At 33.6% G+C, this 20,434-nt stretch overlaps 2 protein-coding genes across 3 annotated transcripts; both read right to left on the bottom strand.

The window, feature by feature from the left end:
• Positions 1-317: 317 nt before the first annotated feature.
• LOC120631421 (WD repeat-containing protein 48 homolog) lies at positions 318-15,210 on the bottom strand. Of its 2 annotated transcripts, XM_039901118.1 has the most exons (10): positions 13,383-15,204; positions 12,316-12,480; positions 10,362-10,529; positions 9,950-9,957; positions 3,912-4,090; positions 3,339-3,592; positions 2,892-3,015; positions 1,957-2,207; positions 1,211-1,439; positions 318-686 (listed from the first exon to the last, which is right to left on the bottom strand). In XM_039901118.1, exons 1-10 carry the CDS (start codon positions 14,892-14,894, stop codon positions 481-483), a joined length of 3,096 nt encoding a protein of 1,031 aa, XP_039757052.1. In that variant the 5' UTR covers positions 14,895-15,204; the 3' UTR covers positions 318-480. The 2 variants fall into 2 exon arrangements, with proteins under 2 accessions (XP_039757052.1, XP_039756972.1); XM_039901038.1 differs by lacking the exons at positions 318-686; positions 1,211-1,439; positions 1,957-2,207; ... (2 more) ...; positions 3,912-4,090; positions 9,950-9,957 and adding an exon at positions 7,184-9,640 and having other exon boundaries at positions 13,383-15,210.
• Positions 15,211-17,116: 1,906 nt separating this feature from the next.
• LOC120626886 (KRAB-A domain-containing protein 2-like) lies at positions 17,117-18,879 on the bottom strand. Its single transcript, XM_039894673.1, has one exon. The coding sequence runs from the start codon at positions 18,563-18,565 to the stop codon at positions 17,348-17,350; it is 1,218 nt and encodes a 405-aa protein (XP_039750607.1). The 5' UTR covers positions 18,566-18,879; the 3' UTR covers positions 17,117-17,347.
• Positions 18,880-20,434: the final 1,555 nt, after the last annotated feature.

Consider the following 20,434-nt stretch of genomic DNA (forward strand, 5'->3'; position numbering starts at 1 on the left):
TTGGATATTCCTTCACTAATCTTGAATTAATTTGGAACAGAAATAGCTAGTATCCTGGGTACGGACGTAAGATACTTTGTATATCGAAAAAGGGGTAGGTACAGTCTCTCTCTCTGAAAAAAAAAAGGTTCCTATAACCGGCTTGGCAGTAAACCGATCTTGACAGCATTTTGTATAGATAGGATAGCTTGCATCCTAGAGATAGACATTGCAGAATTTTAAGCCTGGGTAAACAAACTGGTCCTAAAGGTTGTTTTCCAAGCCTAAACAAAGGCGGACGAAGTCGCGGGCAAATGAATTAAAAAAAACAAATAACATATTTACAAGTAAATTATATTGCTACTATACTATTTATTTATTTTTGCACGTTTAGTTTTGTTCACACGTTACAAGGTCACTAAGGTTAAAAAACTGGTCAGGTAAAAAGGCGACAATTATACAGTTTCTACTTTCGTGATGACAATTTTAAGCACATGCTTACTACGATTCATGATTCAGCACAACTTTTCCTAGCTTCCCATTGGGTACATTAACAGATTTTAAAGTAGCAGTAATTATGCCGGTACCGACTGTTACGTTGTTCTCTCTTATCGTGAATGGTTGTCCTTGCGTCATCACCATAGACTCCAGAAGAGTTAGGTACACTACGCCGTGATCACCTGGCATCATCATGTCTACTGTAGGTTCTGTGAAATATATGATTACTTTTTAGGAATTATTCAAAGAGTATGGTTGTGATTCGTCGGCACAGTTGGTCCTTCGAGCCGGATGCATTTGTAAAATACACATACACATGTCAGGAGTTTATTTCATCAAGAACATATCCCAGTTGGCAAATTTCAGAGTTATTTAGCTTATACTATAATAATCTACTAATAATAAATTCATAGAATAAAATACAAGCGTGCTTAAATTTTTTTAGTAGCAACCAATGGACGTCCACTGCTGGACATCCATATTTTGTAGCAAATACTAAACACAACGGTCTTGTGCCGCTTGGATCCAGGCGGCTTCCTGCAACACGTTACAATATATTTTTAAAATATTCCATATAATGAAATGAGTATCTGAAAACTAATGAATGAATGACCACATAAACATATAGTAAAATTATAAATAAAAATTTAACAAAAAGTATACAATTTGGCGGCCTTATCGCTACATAGCGACTAGGAAAACTAACTAGGTATTGTATTTTATTTTTAATTACCTAAATCAATCCGACAAGCAATATTCCAAGTGCCACTGAACATCTGTTGGGAATATTTGGAAAATATTGGTTTCTTCCTTCCACCTTCGCTCCTCGACAAAAAGTACACCTTCGCTTGGAAGTGGTTACTCAGAGTTTCACTTTTCGCTGCGCAGAGAAGCATTCCCGTTTCTACCACACGTAGCTTCATACCACGGAGTAATACACCTACGTTATCCCCAGCTATAGCCTGAAATTCATAGTAATTATACTTTATCCAAATGAATAATACACAAAGCGCCATCTAGCCCCAAAATAAAGCAGCTTAGCGTAGCTTGTGCTATGGGTAATAAAATTACGAATGAATATTTTTATGAATAATAAACATAAATATTTATAACATACAGATAAACACCCATCTTTATTACACAAACATTGACCAGTTGTAGGAATGGAACCCACTGCGCCAGTCGGCCGTCATTCAAATAAATCCTTTAGAAATTCAAATCTGTAACTCCACTTTTATAGAACTGGCCTAACAGAGTTTTATAAAAGTTCCTACTGGCATAAAACCCTAGCAAAGAACCTATTGCGATTAATGTTAAAATTAAAAGTATGGAATTAATAAAATATGAGCATTGAGAGTAAATTAAACTTATACAGTACAAGTTTGGTACAGGTGCAAGTTTTCTTATTATACTATACTATTATACAATTAACTGAATTTAGGAATTAATGCAATACCTATATTTTAATAAATTATTTACCTCAGGAACACTAGACCTAAATATCTGTATGTCGGATAATGTGGTTTTAATATTCTGTCCGAATCCCATCAATTCAGCTTCATCGTTTTTCCTCATAACCCCCCTCTTAATGGTACCAATTATTACGGTACCTCGACCAGGTACTGTAAAAGCGTTGTCTATTGGCATTAGAAATGGTGCTTCTAGGTCTCGTATGATAGGTGGAATATAATTGTCTATGGTGTCAAGCAGTTTCAATATTGATGGTGCACCTGCAAATAACTTTATTTGTATACAGTTCGTTTATTATTTTTAACAAACTAATCTCTAAAACAGGTTTGATTTGAAACATCTTTTTCCTTTAGAATAAAAAGTAATAACAAAATAAAAGTAAATAATTAGCGCGGCCGGGCGATGATAAGCGATAGGTCAGGGTATACCGTATATTGTAAAGAAGATATTGTGAACATAGTTTGTATGAGAAAAATTAACTAACAGAACCTGAACGAAGTCGCTGCTTGTTTTAATTATAACCCTTTGTGTTTTTATCTATTTGTCAGTAGTATTTGACAAAAGATACATTAAACATTTACTATATTATGGTTATGAGAAATTTTAAAATTTAAAACTCCTGCTTAAAATTTTAATTGTGTGTTATGTACAATTGTTCAAATATTATTAAAACTATAGAAATCAGAAGAGGGCAAATGCATGGTAAACTAAGACATGATGAAAGTATCACAAATATAATTCAGTGAAATTAGAGAGGAAGAGAACTTAGACTGGATTTCTTGGGACTAATAAAGCCAAAGTTTGGGACTTATAGAGGTGACATGAACATTTAATGTTGGGAAGGGCTACCATCCTACTACAAAGCTCGGGAAGGTAAGGTAATGAGAAAGGAAATCAGTCAATAATTGTAACATATTAAGGGTTCTAACAATAACTTTTATTACCTATTTCTGATTTATCATCATTAAGGGCTTTTAATGCAGATCCCATAATCACGGGCACCTTGTTTCCATCATATCCAAAATCTGATAACATTTCTCTCATTTCTATTTCTACCAACTCTATAACCTGTAAAAAATTTAAAAACATCTTTCTTACATTCTAATTAATTGGGTAAACATATCACCATCATTACCTATAACAGTCTTCTGCATGACTAAAGATCTTGCGATGGGCAGATGGATTGTATAGTAGATGATAGTAGTACTACAGAGAACACTGTTGCCCACTGTTGTTTCGTCTACACCCGTGCAAAGAAGAGGAGGGGTGGGGCATCTAAACTCTTATCTGTCGTCACAACATGGCAGACAATACACAAATATAAAATTAAAATAAAAACATAAAGTTGTTAAAATTAATTGTGTTACAAAAAGAAGAAACTATTAACTTACATCTGCATCCACCAAATCCACTTTATTAATATATACTATTAAATACTGTATCCCAACTTGTTTGGCCAATAATAAATGCTCTCTTGTCTGTGGCATTGGTCCATCATTAGCCGCTACAACCAGTATTGCTGCATCCATTTGTGATGCACCAGAGATCATGTTGCGTATGTAATCTGCATGACCAGGGCAGTCTGTGTGTGCATAGTGACGTGCTTTTGTGCTGTAACCCACATGTGCAGCGTTAATTGTGATGCCTGGTGAACAATTCAAACATATAATTTTTTTTTACACTCCAAGTTAACCCTTGTGCTAAATTATGGCAGTTATATTAAAGCCATACTCCTGATAGGTTTCCACATGATTGTATCAGAACGCTAAATGGCTTGGTGGCACGTATTTGTCTATAGGGTTTAAAATATCACGGCCGCGGCCAGATCAGACCAGAAAATTCAGACATTATAAATGAAACTAACGGAATCTTAGTTAAGGTGCTGATCAGTCCCTTAGTTTTACGGCTTAGCAAAGAGTTACCAATGGACTGATGAGGTAATAACTTAAATAAACCCGACCTACCTCTCGCTTTTTCCTCTGGAGCCTTGTCAATGTCGTCGTAAGAAACATATTTCGCAGACCCATGTTGGGACAAAACTTTAGTTATTGCGGAAGTAAGAGTAGTTTTTCCATGGTCTACGTGACCTATGGTACCAATGTTACAATGTTTTTTCTCAACAATATCAATCTTCTTCTTGGTACTGAAATAGCGACTCTCAATATTTAGGAAACTAGCATAAAACCTGCTACAGGTTATATTGTTTCGATCACAAGATTTTTGTATAATATTACCAACTATGGACCGAACTATTAGCCTTGCGCTCATTATTATAAGAATTTGGGGTTTCAAATTTAATTTATTACATTACTTTCGAGGTTATGTTATTGTCAACATCTTGAATTTTTTGACAAAACGTTGACATTAAGGATTCTGTGAATCTGTGTTGCACAATGACAAATATCAGAATACGGGAAGACTAAAATTGTTGTACCTGCCTATTTAAATAATATAAATTATAGCCCATAATATAAGATTTCTAACGGCGACATAATTATTTATTAGAAACTGTATAATATTTTTCAGAGTTTATCGATTTTAAACAAACAAATCATTCCTTTATTTAATAATACTAGCCTTTGCCCGCATTTATTATAGTTTTTTACAAAAACCGCGGGAACCTTTTGTTTTCGTGGTATAAATAGTAGCCTATGTTACTCTCCTTCCTTTTAACTAACTCTACTCCAAGGAAAAATGAAGTTGATTGGTTAAGTAAAGTCAGGACAAAAAAAACTCGTTCGCATTTATAATATCAGTAAAGATTTTATAGGTACCTACTTACTTTCTTTTTTAGACTTCAAGCCGACCTTAAAGCGTGTGATACTTAACTTCTGGTAAGTTTAGCTCGACCTAATCATTAAAAACCAAGAACACAATTCCGCATTTATAAGTATTATGTAAGGAAGCGTAATAATACTCCACCAAGTTCCCCATACAAACATTTAATCTGCTTATTCTACACTTATGTATATAGGCACGGCCGGCCGCTTTAAGTATTGCCTGCGCTATTACTTTTTTTTTTTTGGCTTGTGAGGGTAGTTATGTAAATATTTAGCTTAAAATAAGCCTCAAGAATTGGACAACAAATGCAATAGATTTTTCAAATCTGTAGTTCCACAGATTAGTCTCAAATCTAAAGATCCCTTCAAACTGCTTCTCAGTAAACATATAGATAATTGTTTCAATCATGAATGTATGTATTTTAAATTATTTTAATTAAAACGTCATTTTATTTAGCAGTTATTTATTTATAATTACACAATATTCATGCTATCCAAGCATAGTCTAGAAAATCTTTGCACATAAAATACAATGCCAGTTTGCTGACGCAGAGTTTTAACTATAATAGATAGCTACAAGTCAAAATAAAAATAAATTGAAATTAAGTATTTCAATTTATATTAAGGACTTTTGCAAAATACAAAACTGATTACTATTTGGTATTTTACTTCTAATCTTTGACAATTTTAATGTTAACCACTGCATTAAAAGTAAATTCTTTCGAACATTTGTAATTTGTATTGTCTACACCAAAGAAATGACAAATTAAAAAATAAACACATCTAAGTAAAAAGTTACATGTAAACCTATGGAGACATTCAATACAAAGTACAAGAAACATATTTGCAAGTTGAATTGAGCACTTCTTCTAGTGGTATTTTTAAGGTTCAGATAATTACAATTCTTAAGATATGCAACACAGGTACTAATCAAACTAATTTTATCCAATCTGTAAAGTTTTAGAGCGGCAAATAAGAGAGACACCAAAGCTACGAGTTCAGGGTTAGTTGACTTTCTACAAAAACTGTTGTCTTATTTGGATATTAATATAAATTTCTCTAAAATTTTATTTAATTAGGTTTATTATCTATTTGACTATTTATATACAAAAAGGAATATTCTTCTCAAATGCTTTGTAAGGATAGTTACTGCTCACTAGTTTAGATAATGTTAAAACATGTTTAAAATAATCTGCGAAAACTTGTTGGCTACTGCATTAACGCTTGTTACATCAAACATACATCACTTATCTTACGTTTACACTTTCACATTTTATCACTTTAGTGGTAGAACGGAGTGCCAAGTATGAGAAGATCTACCTACGTTTACTTATTCGATCGCGTGAAAGTTAACTGCTATGCTATCGAAAGAGCGCCACCTAGTTAAAAAACTGCTTGCCAGTATTGAAACTAGATGTCACTTGTTTGATACCATATAAATCAGTTAAATTTCACGCATCGTATATGTAAACGTAAGTAGAAAATCTGACACTTGGCACTCAGTATGCTTTATAAAAAAGATATGCACGCACACAAAACGTGTATAAAAAAACACTAAACCGTCAAAGTTAAATGGGCCCAAGGTCTCTCGTTTTAGTGTTGCAAAATTCTGTGACACTGATTTTTACTACCCAAACGCGCTGCTGTTCTGGATTACATTTGCCCATGACACTTTGATACTTAACTTTGTTAATGTTTTTCTGGAGAACAAATACAAAGATTTCATAAGACTTATCTGTGCCATTATTACAATGACTGAGTTTAATCTACAAATAAATATTTTGTAAATCAAGAGTAACTTTCTACACTTAAGTTGCGTTAACTTTCTTTGATGAACATTTTCGGATAGGTATACACTATGCAGCCCACTTAGTAATAACTTCCTATAATAGCTAATAGTTTTGAATCCTGAGTACATAGTTGGTATTTCCACAGCAAAGCATATCATAATATAAACATATATTGCGTTACCAGTTAGGCAAGAATAATAGAGTATTAAATATTAAATTAATATTTTAAGGACAAGAGTGATGATATAATATACAATAGCATCTAAGCTAAAATATATTTATCGTAAAAGAAAACAAAAATATAATCCACTGTGTCAATTTGGTAAAATAAGATAAGTAAGTAAGTAGGTGTACCAAATAATCAGTTCAAGATCACAAGAAAATTGTAGGAGAGTGTGATTAATACATTTCAAAGTATTTGTCTATTGATACACAATATTTTTAAAAGTGATCAAAAAACAAAAAAAACCGGTGCCACAAAACCGTTTTAATGGTAATATTAGTTAAACGTGGCAATAGTGAACCGTGGGATAACGGCGAAGCCGGAAGGCTTATTCAGAAATGAAGTCTTAAATATATTTATATACATACCAAAGGTAGGGACCTTTAATTGCTGTTGATAATTGATATTAACAACTTAAAATGTTAATTAATTAATAAAATGGCTGTGTCAATTTTAACTTGCTTAAATAACATCTTCCAATGTTAATGTTCTCCTTGGCATAAGTAGTAAGATAATCAAAAATTTTTGCTTTGATACGATAAAATATTAACCAAACTCACGTTCAACAATAATATGAATATATTTTTCTCCCTACTTTATTTCGCTTACTTTGTTTAACTTTTTTTGTTACTCTAGTTTAGTACTACAAGTATTAGAAGTTTTATTCGTGAACGTGGATCTTAAGTCTGGGTCCAGAACTATATGGGAGCTCACCGTCCTCCTTTGAATGCTTTCTAAAAATTTAAATTTGCTTATATTCCAATCAAACCAATAGCGTATTGAATGTAAAAATAACCATGAAAAGACAATCCGTAAGTTATTCTGAAAATTTAATTCGGTGTTTAGTAAAATAAAAAAACAGTATTAATTTTATTTTTGTCACCAATTTATCTATGTTGTGAAACTGTGATAAAAGTGTCCTAGGAACCAAAACTTGAATAAATAAAAACACTGTAGTATTGGTTCATACAACTCAACACAGCATCCTTGTCATGGACCTAAAAACTGTCCAAAAAAAAGGAAGCGTAGAGTACCCAAAACCAAATGAAGACAGAGACAAAGTAAATGATTTTCGCCTAGGCGTCGAAAGTATAGGATTCGCTGCCGAAACTAAGTCAGTGGATCGTTTTTGACGCAGAGCCCTGAGAAATCACTGAATCTGGTAATGAAGTGAAACGTGGTGATGGAATGAATCGGTTCAATGGGTAATTAGGAAGAAGGTTAAATTTAAGAAGCATCAGGAATCCAAGTCACTAGAAGATTTGAGGGCTGGAGTTTTAGCCAAGAAAGTTCTGGCTAGATATCGTGAACGCAGATCTGAGAGCCCATATACTCAAGAAATTTGATGCACAATCGGGCAGTGTGCTAGAATATGCTGGAAAGCGTAGTCATATCAATGGGACAGCATTTAGCCGAAGAAGAAGACTGTTCCATATTAGTTCCAGAGATAAACTATGTCAAATGGGGAGATTTCAACTGTCATTGGTATAAGGACAGCTACTCCAGTCAGACACATCAAACAGACACACAAAGATGGGACACTATTCCAACTGAAGTACAATAAAAACTAGAAAATTTATAGATAATACACTTGTATGTACATTAAATTGTCGTTTAGAACTGCATGAAATACAGTTTTTCCTTACTTGTATTATTTTGTTTTACGTCAAGAGGAATGTAGTCAAATAACTTACATTTAAATTTTCATAATTGACGAATCACAATAATGACATCAAATTTTATTCACATTTTTATACAATATCATAAGTACATCAAGCATTAGACCGTACAATGGACTATATAAATAGATATACACAATATAGCATAGCGATAACCTTTTCACTTAGCAGACATATTGATTTCTAACGACATCATACAATCATTATACCTACAGATACGTCAGTACTCACTAAAAGACTTGTAGAGTTTACTCTGTATTACAAATAAGAAATATAAATACATCGGAAAAACGTTACAGTTGTTTTCACTATACACAGTTGAGTAATCATTGTTAGAGCCACCGCAAACCACAGAGATATAAAAAAATAGAACATTTCATCAGCCGATATAGGTACAGGGCACAGATCTCCTTCGACAATGAGAAGGGTGTAGTCCGTATTCCACCAGGCTGGTCCAATGCGGAGTAGTAAATTATTTGCAATACTAAAGGATAATTATCATTAAATAGTTTAAATGCTATATCATATCATACTTTTTTTGCGCTTACTAAATTATAAAACAGAATTTCTCTTAAACTTGTGAAGTGTGAAGAACGTGTGAAGTTACAAGGTTAAATTAACTGTTTTTTTTAAATAACTGACACACAGATGTGACATGAACCAGCGAAAGACTAAAACTTAGAAGAATATCTACTGCTCAAAAATAGCCAAACGAAAACACTCGGTGGGAGTGGCTTATGAAGTGTGCCCCGCATGTGTTTGGTTCGCTAGACACAATGCTGACAGCCAATCACGGCTTGTCCCATGCTGCATGACATACTGTAGAACCAATCATGTTCTTTGTGACTCAATGCAAATGGACTTATTAAACCCAATTCGAATGTCAATTTGTTAGAAAGTACGGCTTCTATGTTTTTTTCGGTCTCTCGATGGCCAGATTATAATTTGATTGATCAATAATTAATTTGAAAAATCTCAAGTTTTTGGTGGCTCTAAAGTAAACATGATCAATAATACCACTATTATTTAAATTAACTCACTGTACGAAACTTCCTTATCTTGATCAAAGATAACACAACACTTTCTCAACTGTTTGTTCAATTCCATAGAGAAAACAATTGATTTTCATTGTTTCAGCACTCTGTAGTGTAACGTGAACTCCACGCTGGATTTCCATATAAAGTGCCTTACTGTCCTTAAGTCCATGTTAGGATCTAATACCTGAAATAAAAAAAAAACATAACTTTTTCCTATTCTAATAGTGTGAACTGAGATCCCAACATGATGTAATGAAAAGCAAAGGCATATTAATGACTGATACAAAGTAACCAGCGGACTTCACAGGTCAATATCTAAACATTGTACTTTGCATCTTGTTACCATCAGTTATGTATGAAATAATGAAAAACGAATACAATTAGGCTACTATTAAGTTTCTTGTCGGCTTATTCTCGGTAGAGCCTTCAGAACTGGTGGTAGATTTACAACAGAAATACTTCACGTTCCTAAACCGCTTATACGGACTTCTGCCAGTAAATCTTGTATGTACTAAGGCTACTAAAAGTTCTGTTTAATGGTTCAATGCCATGGTTATTAAGGAAACAATAAAAAGGGTGTACACAGGGTTTGTGCGATTTGCTCTAACTTCACAGCTTAATATTATTGACTGTGAGATAGTGATAGCAAAAAGAAATACCCGGCTAAGTTTGTTGTGGGCTCTTAACACTAAAACCAGATCGCGTTTGGAACCCTCCAAGCTTTAGGTTTAAGTTGGCTAACGTAGGTACCCTCACAATTATGTTAATATATAGTATAAATGTATGAACTTCATAAGGACTAAATGAATGATGAATTTTAGAATTATTTATTTAATTAATTTTAGGTAGGTTTGATACAAATTCGATAAGGAAGAATCCTTGTCTATTCGCAGCGGACAAGTTACCTGATCACAGCACAGCAACTCGACCCTCTCCTCAGGTGACTCATTCACACTCTCCTCGCTGTTCTTGGCCGCGCTTGCTCCGTTCACATCACCACCGCCGACGATCTTCTCCACCACATGCTCCGCAACTTTGCGGCATTGGATGAAGTCGTTCGCTACTAATCGGTCCTGGAACGAAGGAATCTTAATTTCTTTCTTTAAAGTCTACGTTGCATATTTAGCGACGCAAAAACGTTCGCTGAGAGCGTATTTAACAATTTTATCAACTTGAGGGAAAAAATGAACTTCAAATTGTGATTACAATTGGCGCAGTTTGCAGCGACTCTGCTTTCTGAGCCCAAGGCCGTGGGTTCGATTCCCACTTCTGGAAAATATTTGTGTGATGAGCATTAATGTTTTTCAGTGTCTGGGTGTTTTTATATATATTTTCTAAGTATTTATGTATATAATTCATAAAAATATTCATCAGGCATCTTAGTACCCATAACACAAGCTACGTTTACTTTGGGGCTAGGTGGCGATGTGTGTATTGTCGTAGTATATTTATTTAATTTAAAAAAAATTACACAGGGTTCATTTGATGAGGCGTGCGTTCAGCACACCGCATGGCAAGTTTATGATTATAAAGTATCCATAGATGACATATAAGATTCTTGCCAAACGTAACCATTTACCCTAGCTAACCAAAAAAAAATACCGGCTCAGTTTGTTGTGAACTCTTATTAGATCAGGGCGCGTTTGAAACCCTCGTAGCTTTAGGTTTAAGTTGGCGAAAGTAGTTATCACAATATTTTTTTGTTTAATTCCACTTCAAGTTAGCCCTTGGCTGCAATCTCACCTACTGGTAAGTGATGATGCAGTCTAAAATGGTAGCGGGCTAACCCGTTAGGGAATGTGGTAGTCATATCCTTCAATGGTTTCTACGCGAAATCGCACCGGTACAGTATATCGCTTTTCGGTACGTATTTATCGGTAGGATGTTAAGTAGCCACGGCCAAAGCCTCCCACTAGACTAAACTAGAGAAAATTCAGAATGTGCCCCTGCCGGGAATCGAACCCGGAACCTCGTAATTAAATTCATAGCACTCACAGTTGCGACAGGGGGAGGTTGTCAAATCACCTCACAATTATGTAAACATTTATGTATGAATGTTTCATAAGTGCCTGAGATAGGCCTACAAGAATTTTGAATATAATTTATATATGTTCAGTGTTACTGAAATAAAATTTATTAATCTTATGGGAGCCATTTTATGACCTGGTGAAAAAGTACCGTACCTCTTTCCCCATGAGGTAAGATATCTATATTGGTCTTGCTGTCAAGCCATACAATGTATGGTCACTGGTTATTATGAAATACATTTTAACTAAGTGCTCAACATACATTGTTTTAACAAACCAAATTGTCATCTTTTGTAAATAGGAATATAAAAGCTTAGCTTATGAAAATCTTTTACAGCCATAGCTCAATGGGCCTTACTGTGCGGCAAAGTATTTTCTTTCATATTTAAATAAATAATTACTAAGCACATGTATGTAATAATTTATTTAAATATAAAAGGATAACAATGATGATGATATTATAAGGCCTATATATTACAGTGCAAATATGTGGGCTTCACACACCTTTGAAAACATTATGGAGAACTCTCTGGCATGCGGGTTTCCTCGTGATGTTTTCCTTCACCAATGAAGTTAGTGATATATTAATTGCCTAACCCCTTTTCAATGTGCGAAAAGACCCATGCCCTGTAGTGGGCCGGTAATGGGTTGATATGATGATGATGATGATTATATATTATAAATATATAACAAACAACAGTCATAGAATAACAGTTGTTAATGTTTTCCATGATATTGAGTTGTCCAATTCTAAATAATATAAATTATATTCAAAATAAATTTTATTTTTAAATTGGATTGTAAAATGTTATAGTGAGACATGAACCATTACCTTTTTCTGTCTGTCCTGTTTGCTTTGACAACTAGAGTGTGGTAGCAGATAAAATGGCAGTTTGTTAAGTTTAGGCGCTGCCATCTCTATAGCTACGTCAACCACCCAAGATGGTACAGTCTCCATCAGAAGATTGCTCTCAGTCTCGCCTCCTGCATCACCTACCTGTAGATGGTGATAACAAAAAATAAATTTACCCGGCTAAGTTTGTTGTGGGCTCTTCATAGACCAGGGCGCGTTTGGAACCCTCGTAGCTTTAGATTTAAGTTGGCGAACGAAGTTATCACCATCCCGTTACAATTATGTAAACAAATATGTATGAACGCTTCATAAGTGCCTGTGATAGGCCTACATGAATAAAGAAATTTTGAATTTGAATTTTGAATTTGTAATGTGAAAGAGTGAATACAACTTTGTGGACCAATAACCATTACATATGTTGAAAAATCCGTTTTGAGACTTTCCTTTCCTTCTCATGCAAGCTCAATATTGCCAGTGAGTGTATCTGAATTTTATTGTTTTTTGTAATTGTGCAGTATCTGTTATTTTTCCTGGAACACAATCTTATGCCTGTCTTCCGGATGCAAGTTATCTTGTAGTCCAGTAGTACAAAGATAAGAAACAAACATACAAACACTCTCACACAAAAAATTACTTTTACCTAAAGTAATCTGTCAGTACCTTCTGCATAAATTGTGGCCTTTAGGAGAGATTGAAGATACTCGCAACAACTCACAAATTCAGGTTATTATTTGGTATATATTTATGTTTGTATATTTTAGATATGTATTTACAGGTTAACCTTCTACCATCTAAAACTGCATAATCACATTAGATTGCAGTTGAGCGGTAACATGTAGGATACTTTTGAATCAGTATAAATTGAGGTTGGCAATATGGATAATGGATAAAAAAAAGTTGCAATACTTAGTCACTACAATTTCACTTTTCATGACATTTGAATTGTAAATATCCTCAACATGTATATGTAAACACAAAATGTTTGTAAATATTTTATTGCACAGTATTTTTGCAAACTATTTGTTTTTAATTATTAAAAAAATTACCTGCAGTCGATAAAGTGTTCTGCCACCCACTTCACTAAATATTAATGGTGTATGCAATGGGACACTGAAAAAATTATTCCCGATAACTTTTTGCCCTGCTTCATTCACCCTGTTGGGGTGATTCCAATGTTCCAGTAATGCTTGCAGCAACAATGCCCCAAAGTTTACTTTCTGATCCATCTCAGTGGTTAAACCAGCCTCTTTAGCACTGACCCAGGCACTGAAACAGTCTGTTTCATCTTGTCCTAAATGTATTGTGAGCATACCAGTTTTTAAATCGACATTAAACCAGTTTGGTACGTAGATCATTTTAAAACATTTCTTTACTTCCTCTTCATAGTCAACCTCTCCTAAATCTTCCACTTTACATGCTTTCAACACATCATACAAAACAACATTATTAGCAGTATCTTTAGTTAAAATGTGCCGTTTTCCATTAAGCACTGTGTAATGTTTTATTGCTCTCCCACCAGCTATATGATGTAGAGGTTGTGTCTGATAAACATTATTTGTGTTGTAATTATTTTGATTATACATATCAGAGTTTAAAGAGTTAAGAGGTGGCAGCTTCCAACAGTTTATGTCTGAGTCTGAAGTGGCAACCCACACACCTTGCTGATCAGCTGTGAAACATAACTTAAGAATAGGTGCAGTCTCTTCACAAACTATCATAAAGTTATCTGGGTTTCTGAGTTCAGTTATAATGACTAGACGATCCCTTCCACCAGATATAATGTGAGTAAAGTTTTCTGTGGCTAAAAGAGCCCAAACCGCTTCGGAGTGAACTCGAATTGTAGATACACATCTTTGTTGCGATAATGACCATAGCTTTATAGTACCATCAGAACTTCCTGACACACACTGCGATCCATCTCTACTCACAACTAATGCTTTAACATTGTCAGAGTGACCTTTGAGCTTCATAAGTCTTGAACAGTTTCTAGGATCCCACACCCTAAGTACTTTTTCTGTAGAACCACTGACAAGAATTGTGCCAGGGGGATTCATGGCAAGGCTGTATATGGACTCCTTATTGCCTACTAAACTTGAAGTGGTAACTGTATTGTTACTTGCAGTTAGGGCTGTTAGAGTATTAACATCCCACAAGAATATCGCACGGTCTAAGCCAGCGCTTGCGACTTGCTCTTTATCCTTAGCATAGGCTAACGTTCGCACGTAGTCTTTATGAGTCCTAAGAGTAGACATACAAAAGCCTTTCGGAGCATTCCATACCTTTACGGTGGTGTCAGAGGATGCGCTTATTAGATTCTTACCGCCACAGCAAAGCACTATATCGTTAACCCAGTCGGTATGGTGTTCCATGCTCTGTATGTATCGGTCTTGAGTACCTCCACCCGTGTGCCAAACACGTATAATTCCATCTCGACCGGCTGAATAAAGCCTCCCTTGTATCGGGTCCAATTGTAAAGAACTCACACCGTTTTTATGCCTCCTCTCCTCCTCGTCACGAATCACAAACGAAACTTGAGTCTTTTTACGCATGTTGGCCATTTTCCGACATTTTAAATAAGTAATTGAATTAAATTTTGAGAAACTTTACAGAATTTCATTCACTGTATTGAGGTTCATCAAACGTCACGTTAATTTGACAATTGACACAAAGCTAATCATAGAGTCATGTAAAAAACATAAACATATGCACACTTTTAACTTCAGCCTTTCGCCCTATTTTAAGTCTGTGTACACCACACAATATGATATAGATTAATAAAATTGTTGTTAAGATTGAGTTTTTAATGGTCTGTTCAATGTAGTTGAAAGCCCTTTGTGTATTTTCCAATATACCGTAGGTTAATACAAGTTTGCAAAGCTCACATTAACCACCGGAAGTTAGCGCTCATTTCGCTTTTTGATATAGAGGTTTTCGCAATACAAGCTGCATAATTTTTGCAGCTCACATTTTTTCATTAAATTGATCGAGTAACTTTATATTGTTGTCTCTGTTATACATTAGTAAATGAGCGAGACATCAATAGCCAATTTGACATGTAATTCTCTTCGCTTGTCTATGGTTTGTCAAAGTCCGAGCCACAGCAGTCGTTTTGACATTAGTAATGGGGGACAAAACTCTATGAATGATGATCCAATCATTAAATGTGGTATTATTTTAGCACTAAAAGGCAAGTATCTACCGCCTGGAACACCCGAAAAGGTTGAAATTTTTAATCTATGGGCTATGCAACAGGCTCAGTATTATGGAGGGTAGAGGTAAGGAGAGTCATCTTATATGGGAGAAAAGTTGAAAAAGTGTCCAGTTGTTGCGCTAAATAACAGTTCAAAAATCCTCCACAATGGCGCTGGTGGATGCACAGGGTAATGGGTATGGTATGAATGTAGCAATCGTAGATGAATTGAAGTATGCCGAGTTAAAAAATTTAATGTCATTATCGACTAAAGTAGTTAATTAATGAGAATTTCAACAACTTACGTTGTACAAAATATTGTGGTAAATATAACCTTACTTCCTTGTATCTCCATACTTCCTTGATTATTTTTCAAGCCTACTCTAACAATATTTATATTTGGCGCTTCTTTTAAGAGTTACCCTGATGCAAATGTGGCGCCATCCTAATTTAATACATTTTGACGCCACTTTTTCATATACACAGATGACTCTCCTTACCTCTACCCTCCATACTCAGTATCATAATAAACAAGACTATAGGTTTATTTTATAAGTTATGTTGTTTAAATATATATAATTATTATATATACTTGAAATTATATTATGATGGTTTTCAATTGACAAAATGAGATTGAAACTTTTTAAAGAACAAGTGCAACACAAATCCGAAGCCTAATGATAATTTTAATTATTATAATATACACTTTTAGAAATATGTAAAAGTGTAAACTTGCGTGTACATAAGGCTTAGGCAAGTAAGTGCAGCTGTGCTCTGCTAATAGTCATTGAAGGAGCTATATTTAGGCTTCGGAAAGCAGATGATTTTTAAATATGTACCTTTCGTTTTTGGTTGGTTACCATAGTACATGGTTTTATAAGTAATTCATAAATTAATCTTGTCCCTAAATTATTGCTGACACCCTGAAAAAGTCGTTACTCTAGCTCCATAACCTGCTACCGTTTATCCCTCATTATAGGAGCATGGTGGCTGCGAAGTTTAATATGCCTTGCAGTTGATATTGATGTTGTTTAAAGTACATTTAAGAGTATTCAACAACTATTTAATGTGTCTGCGTTGTTGCCTGGGTGCTTTTAGAAGTGACCTTTAATTGAAATGCTGTGAGATTCAACCACAACACACCACAGGCGGTGGACACTGAGTATGCTTGTATCATCATACATTAAGGTCTTAACAATATAGGTCCTCTTTCTAAGCTTTATATCAATCTCTCAATAAATTAAGAGGCTATGAACCTTGGGACCTTTACAATATAGGCTATTGATAGCAATTCTTATTAAATATACTTATGTTTTATTTTTTCAGTGGAAATTTACATAATATGAAATTTATAGAATATGATATGGCCCATAGTAACTACGTACTTCTAACTAGTTAGGCCAGGGTACCATAATTGGTTGCTCTATGTTCTCAAGACAAACCACTTTGTGTACTATATTATATTATATTAATAAAAATAAACAAAGTTACCATACAAATGCTGATTTGTGTAATAAATAATAACGGTTTATAAAAATGCATTGTTCTTTTAAAGTCAAAACTTATTATGCAAATATATTTTACAAAACTAAATATAAGCTGAACTCAAATAATTATTCTTCCAAAAAAAAGTAGTCTGCAAATGGAAGTAAATTATTCAGATGTAAAACTAAGTCGAACATTTTTCTTTAAAAACTATTAAAAAGTTATTTAAAGTTTCATCAAAACTTTCATTGAATTTAGTACCAGTGTGTTCATAGCACTGTATCTTTTAATAAAACTTGTTTTACCCTTTGATTTAATCAATCTTAAATAAATATATTATGATTCTTTACATGACGTACATGTTATTTCTAATTTATAATCCTCTGTTGATAGTATTTTAAGCACACTTATAACACAACAATTAAAATGGCACTTCTGTTTGCATACGGAACACACCTTGTAATATATTTCACTAACCTTTTTATCACATTTTAAGCACCACCTGTCATCAGCACAGAAGACTTTATTTTTTGAATTAGTTACAGAAACATGTCCTGTTTTTGGCAATTTATTAGTTCTTTGAATAACTTTTTCATTTGGAATAAAACCAAAATGGGCATGGTATGGGGACATTATTTCATGATTAACCAGTTTTCTTGATTTTGTTACACTACCATCTGCAGTTAAAGTGTTCAACTGCCATTGTATTTCTTTCAAACCAATAGCCCAATTTGAACTTTTATATGCACTAATCCATGATTTGATAAGTGAACTAATGTCATTACTTATCTGATTTAGTTTAGGTAAGCTTTTTCGAGTAACAACACTTGGCAATTGTAAAAATATGTCGATAGGTTTCAACATTGCAATTGTTGTTTTGTAAAATTCATCACTATTACATACTATGTTATCTGGTAATCCAAAATCAAGAAATATTTTCAAGAGTTCATATGCAACCACAACATGATCTTTTGAGCAAGTTGGTCTTAATATAACATAATTGGTTAACGCATCAACATAAATAATAACATGTGAGAATCTGTTGTCCGGATTGGTTGGTATCTGGTAAATTGTACAATGAACAGTATAATCTGGAACATAATAGTTCATTTTATTCAGACCCTTTGCAGACTTTTCTTTTGAAAACTGGTTTCTATGCATACACACGTTGCAAGCTTTTAAAAAAATGTTTACAACATTTAAAGGAATATGATATATTAATTTTAATATATTTGTCATTTTGGAACAGTCACCGTGATCTTCAAGTAAATGTGCTTCCGCCAATACGTCAAAACATTCCATGGCTGGTAGTACTTCAACAACAGGTTGGTCAGGCAACCTTCTTTTCAAAATAAGTAACTCGCTATTATTGTCTTTAATTGTATCATATTTCACACAGTAGGGGTTGACTCTCGCTTTAACGAATAGAATTAATTGTTCTTTACTTTCCACGTTCAAAGGTTGGTATTTACTAAAAGAACGTTTTTTGTTTTCCAGTCCTTCAATAAAATTCTTTTTACTTTGTCTGTAATCAAATTCTATAAAACCCGACATTTTAGGAAACTACCAAGTTACTTCAACGTTAGTTGTTACATGTCATAGAAGTTATCAAACATATTAAATTGAACACTTTATTTAATCTTGGTCTGGCTCTCTGCTCTGCTCTGGCTTTTTATTAGTAAACATCAACAATGGCAAAGGCTCGAAAGAGGGCACTAGAGAGTCTGTAATATCGTCACGATTGTAAATAAAAATAGTAATTATTCAAGTTCAAGCTAATTTACAAATTTTAATTTACTTTAAGCTGTAGTTGTTTGTTTAAATAATCTAACCGCACGGCACTAAATTGCTGAGTTTTGATTCCTAGGCTATCGGCATTCTCCATTTTTTTTTTTTTTTATTTATTATTTTACGGCCGTGGCTTCAAGTCTTTTAAGGCCTTTCAAAAAAAAAAAATTACAGTTTAGCTTAAAACTAAGATAAGTTTAAATATTAAATTTTGAATTTTATTTTATCTTCAAATGATTGTTAAATTCATGCGTACTTAGTTCATTTCACTAAGTTATGAAATAGACATTTCTTTTTCTTTACTGCCCACTCTAGTTCGTGCCTTTTCCAAGCCACTTGACACTGGCAAAGTACATTGTGCTGTTTTGGCACAACGAAAAGCCATACATCAAAAGAAGAAGAAGAAGTTTAAATATTACCTTTTAGCTTAAAACTAAGTAATTATCATTTTCTTTGAAACATTACAATTAACTTAAATCTTACAATTTTTCTACAATATTACAAATAAAATCAAAAATAGGCATAAAATATAAACTATTTCTTAATAGCATTCTCTTTTGCACCATAAGTTACATAGACTACAAACCAGAAAATGTATATCCAATGAGGATACGAACTGACACGTTTAAACAACAACGCTCACAGCGTACTATAGTTTATAGTAGTGGTTATTGTTATAAATCTTTATAATACATTGTTCTTACTTTGTTTTTAATATAATTGTGACTTAAGCACTCAATGATTTAATATATTTACAGATAAAGGGCTAATGAATAAGCACTTTAGTTATTCAAGCACAGTATTTTCAAACTCAAATAAAGGACCTATAAATTGTCAGTTCTTGCCGAGACGGTTACTTTAAAGACGACTTGTTATGCTTGGCGATCAACAGCGATAATGAAAATATTGCTGTCAAAATAGGTCCGTATTTTTTTTGGACGAATCGTGTTCATTTACTTTATTAACACGATTATTTAATATAATTACGCACTAGCGCATTTTCCTAGTGTGCTCGCGCACTTAAACTTACTTAATCTTGCATAAAAATAAGGTGCAGAGGGCGCATTAATTCGAGCGATGAATAATGGATTCACCTGGCAATAGATATTTAATTCTGAATACCCCTAATAATATAACTTAAATCTAATAATAAAGCTAATATTATTAGATTTAAATTATATTACAAGTAATATTTTTTTAATAGATACCGCTTACAATTGATAGTTTAAATACAGTCGAAATAATATTATGAAGTTTGCCGGTTTTAGTTCTAAACCATGACAATCGTGAAAATTTACATAGAAGTATGGAATTGTTTATTATATTTTTAAACCCTCAAATTGTAAGTGTAGGTACCGACAGTCTGAGAGGCCTTGAGGTCAGGGTAAGCACTGTTTATATGCTATCTATCTACGAAATGCACGATTTCAATTCTTTTAACTCTATTAAGAATTGAAACGAAATAGAAGTATTAATAAACTATTTGATCCGGCGGCCATCCGTGGTCTTAATCATCAGTTCCACTTGACCAAATGGTGCTTTTCGAAAGCAAATACTCAAGTAACCTTAAAAAAAAGTGTGTGCGTGTAACCTTTACGCGCGATTGAAGTACCTAAACCTTTTATTATTATTTAT

Source organism: Pararge aegeria, chromosome 1 (assembly GCF_905163445.1).
Source record: "Pararge aegeria chromosome 1, ilParAegt1.1, whole genome shotgun sequence".
Taxonomy (NCBI): domain Eukaryota; kingdom Metazoa; phylum Arthropoda; class Insecta; order Lepidoptera; family Nymphalidae; genus Pararge; species Pararge aegeria.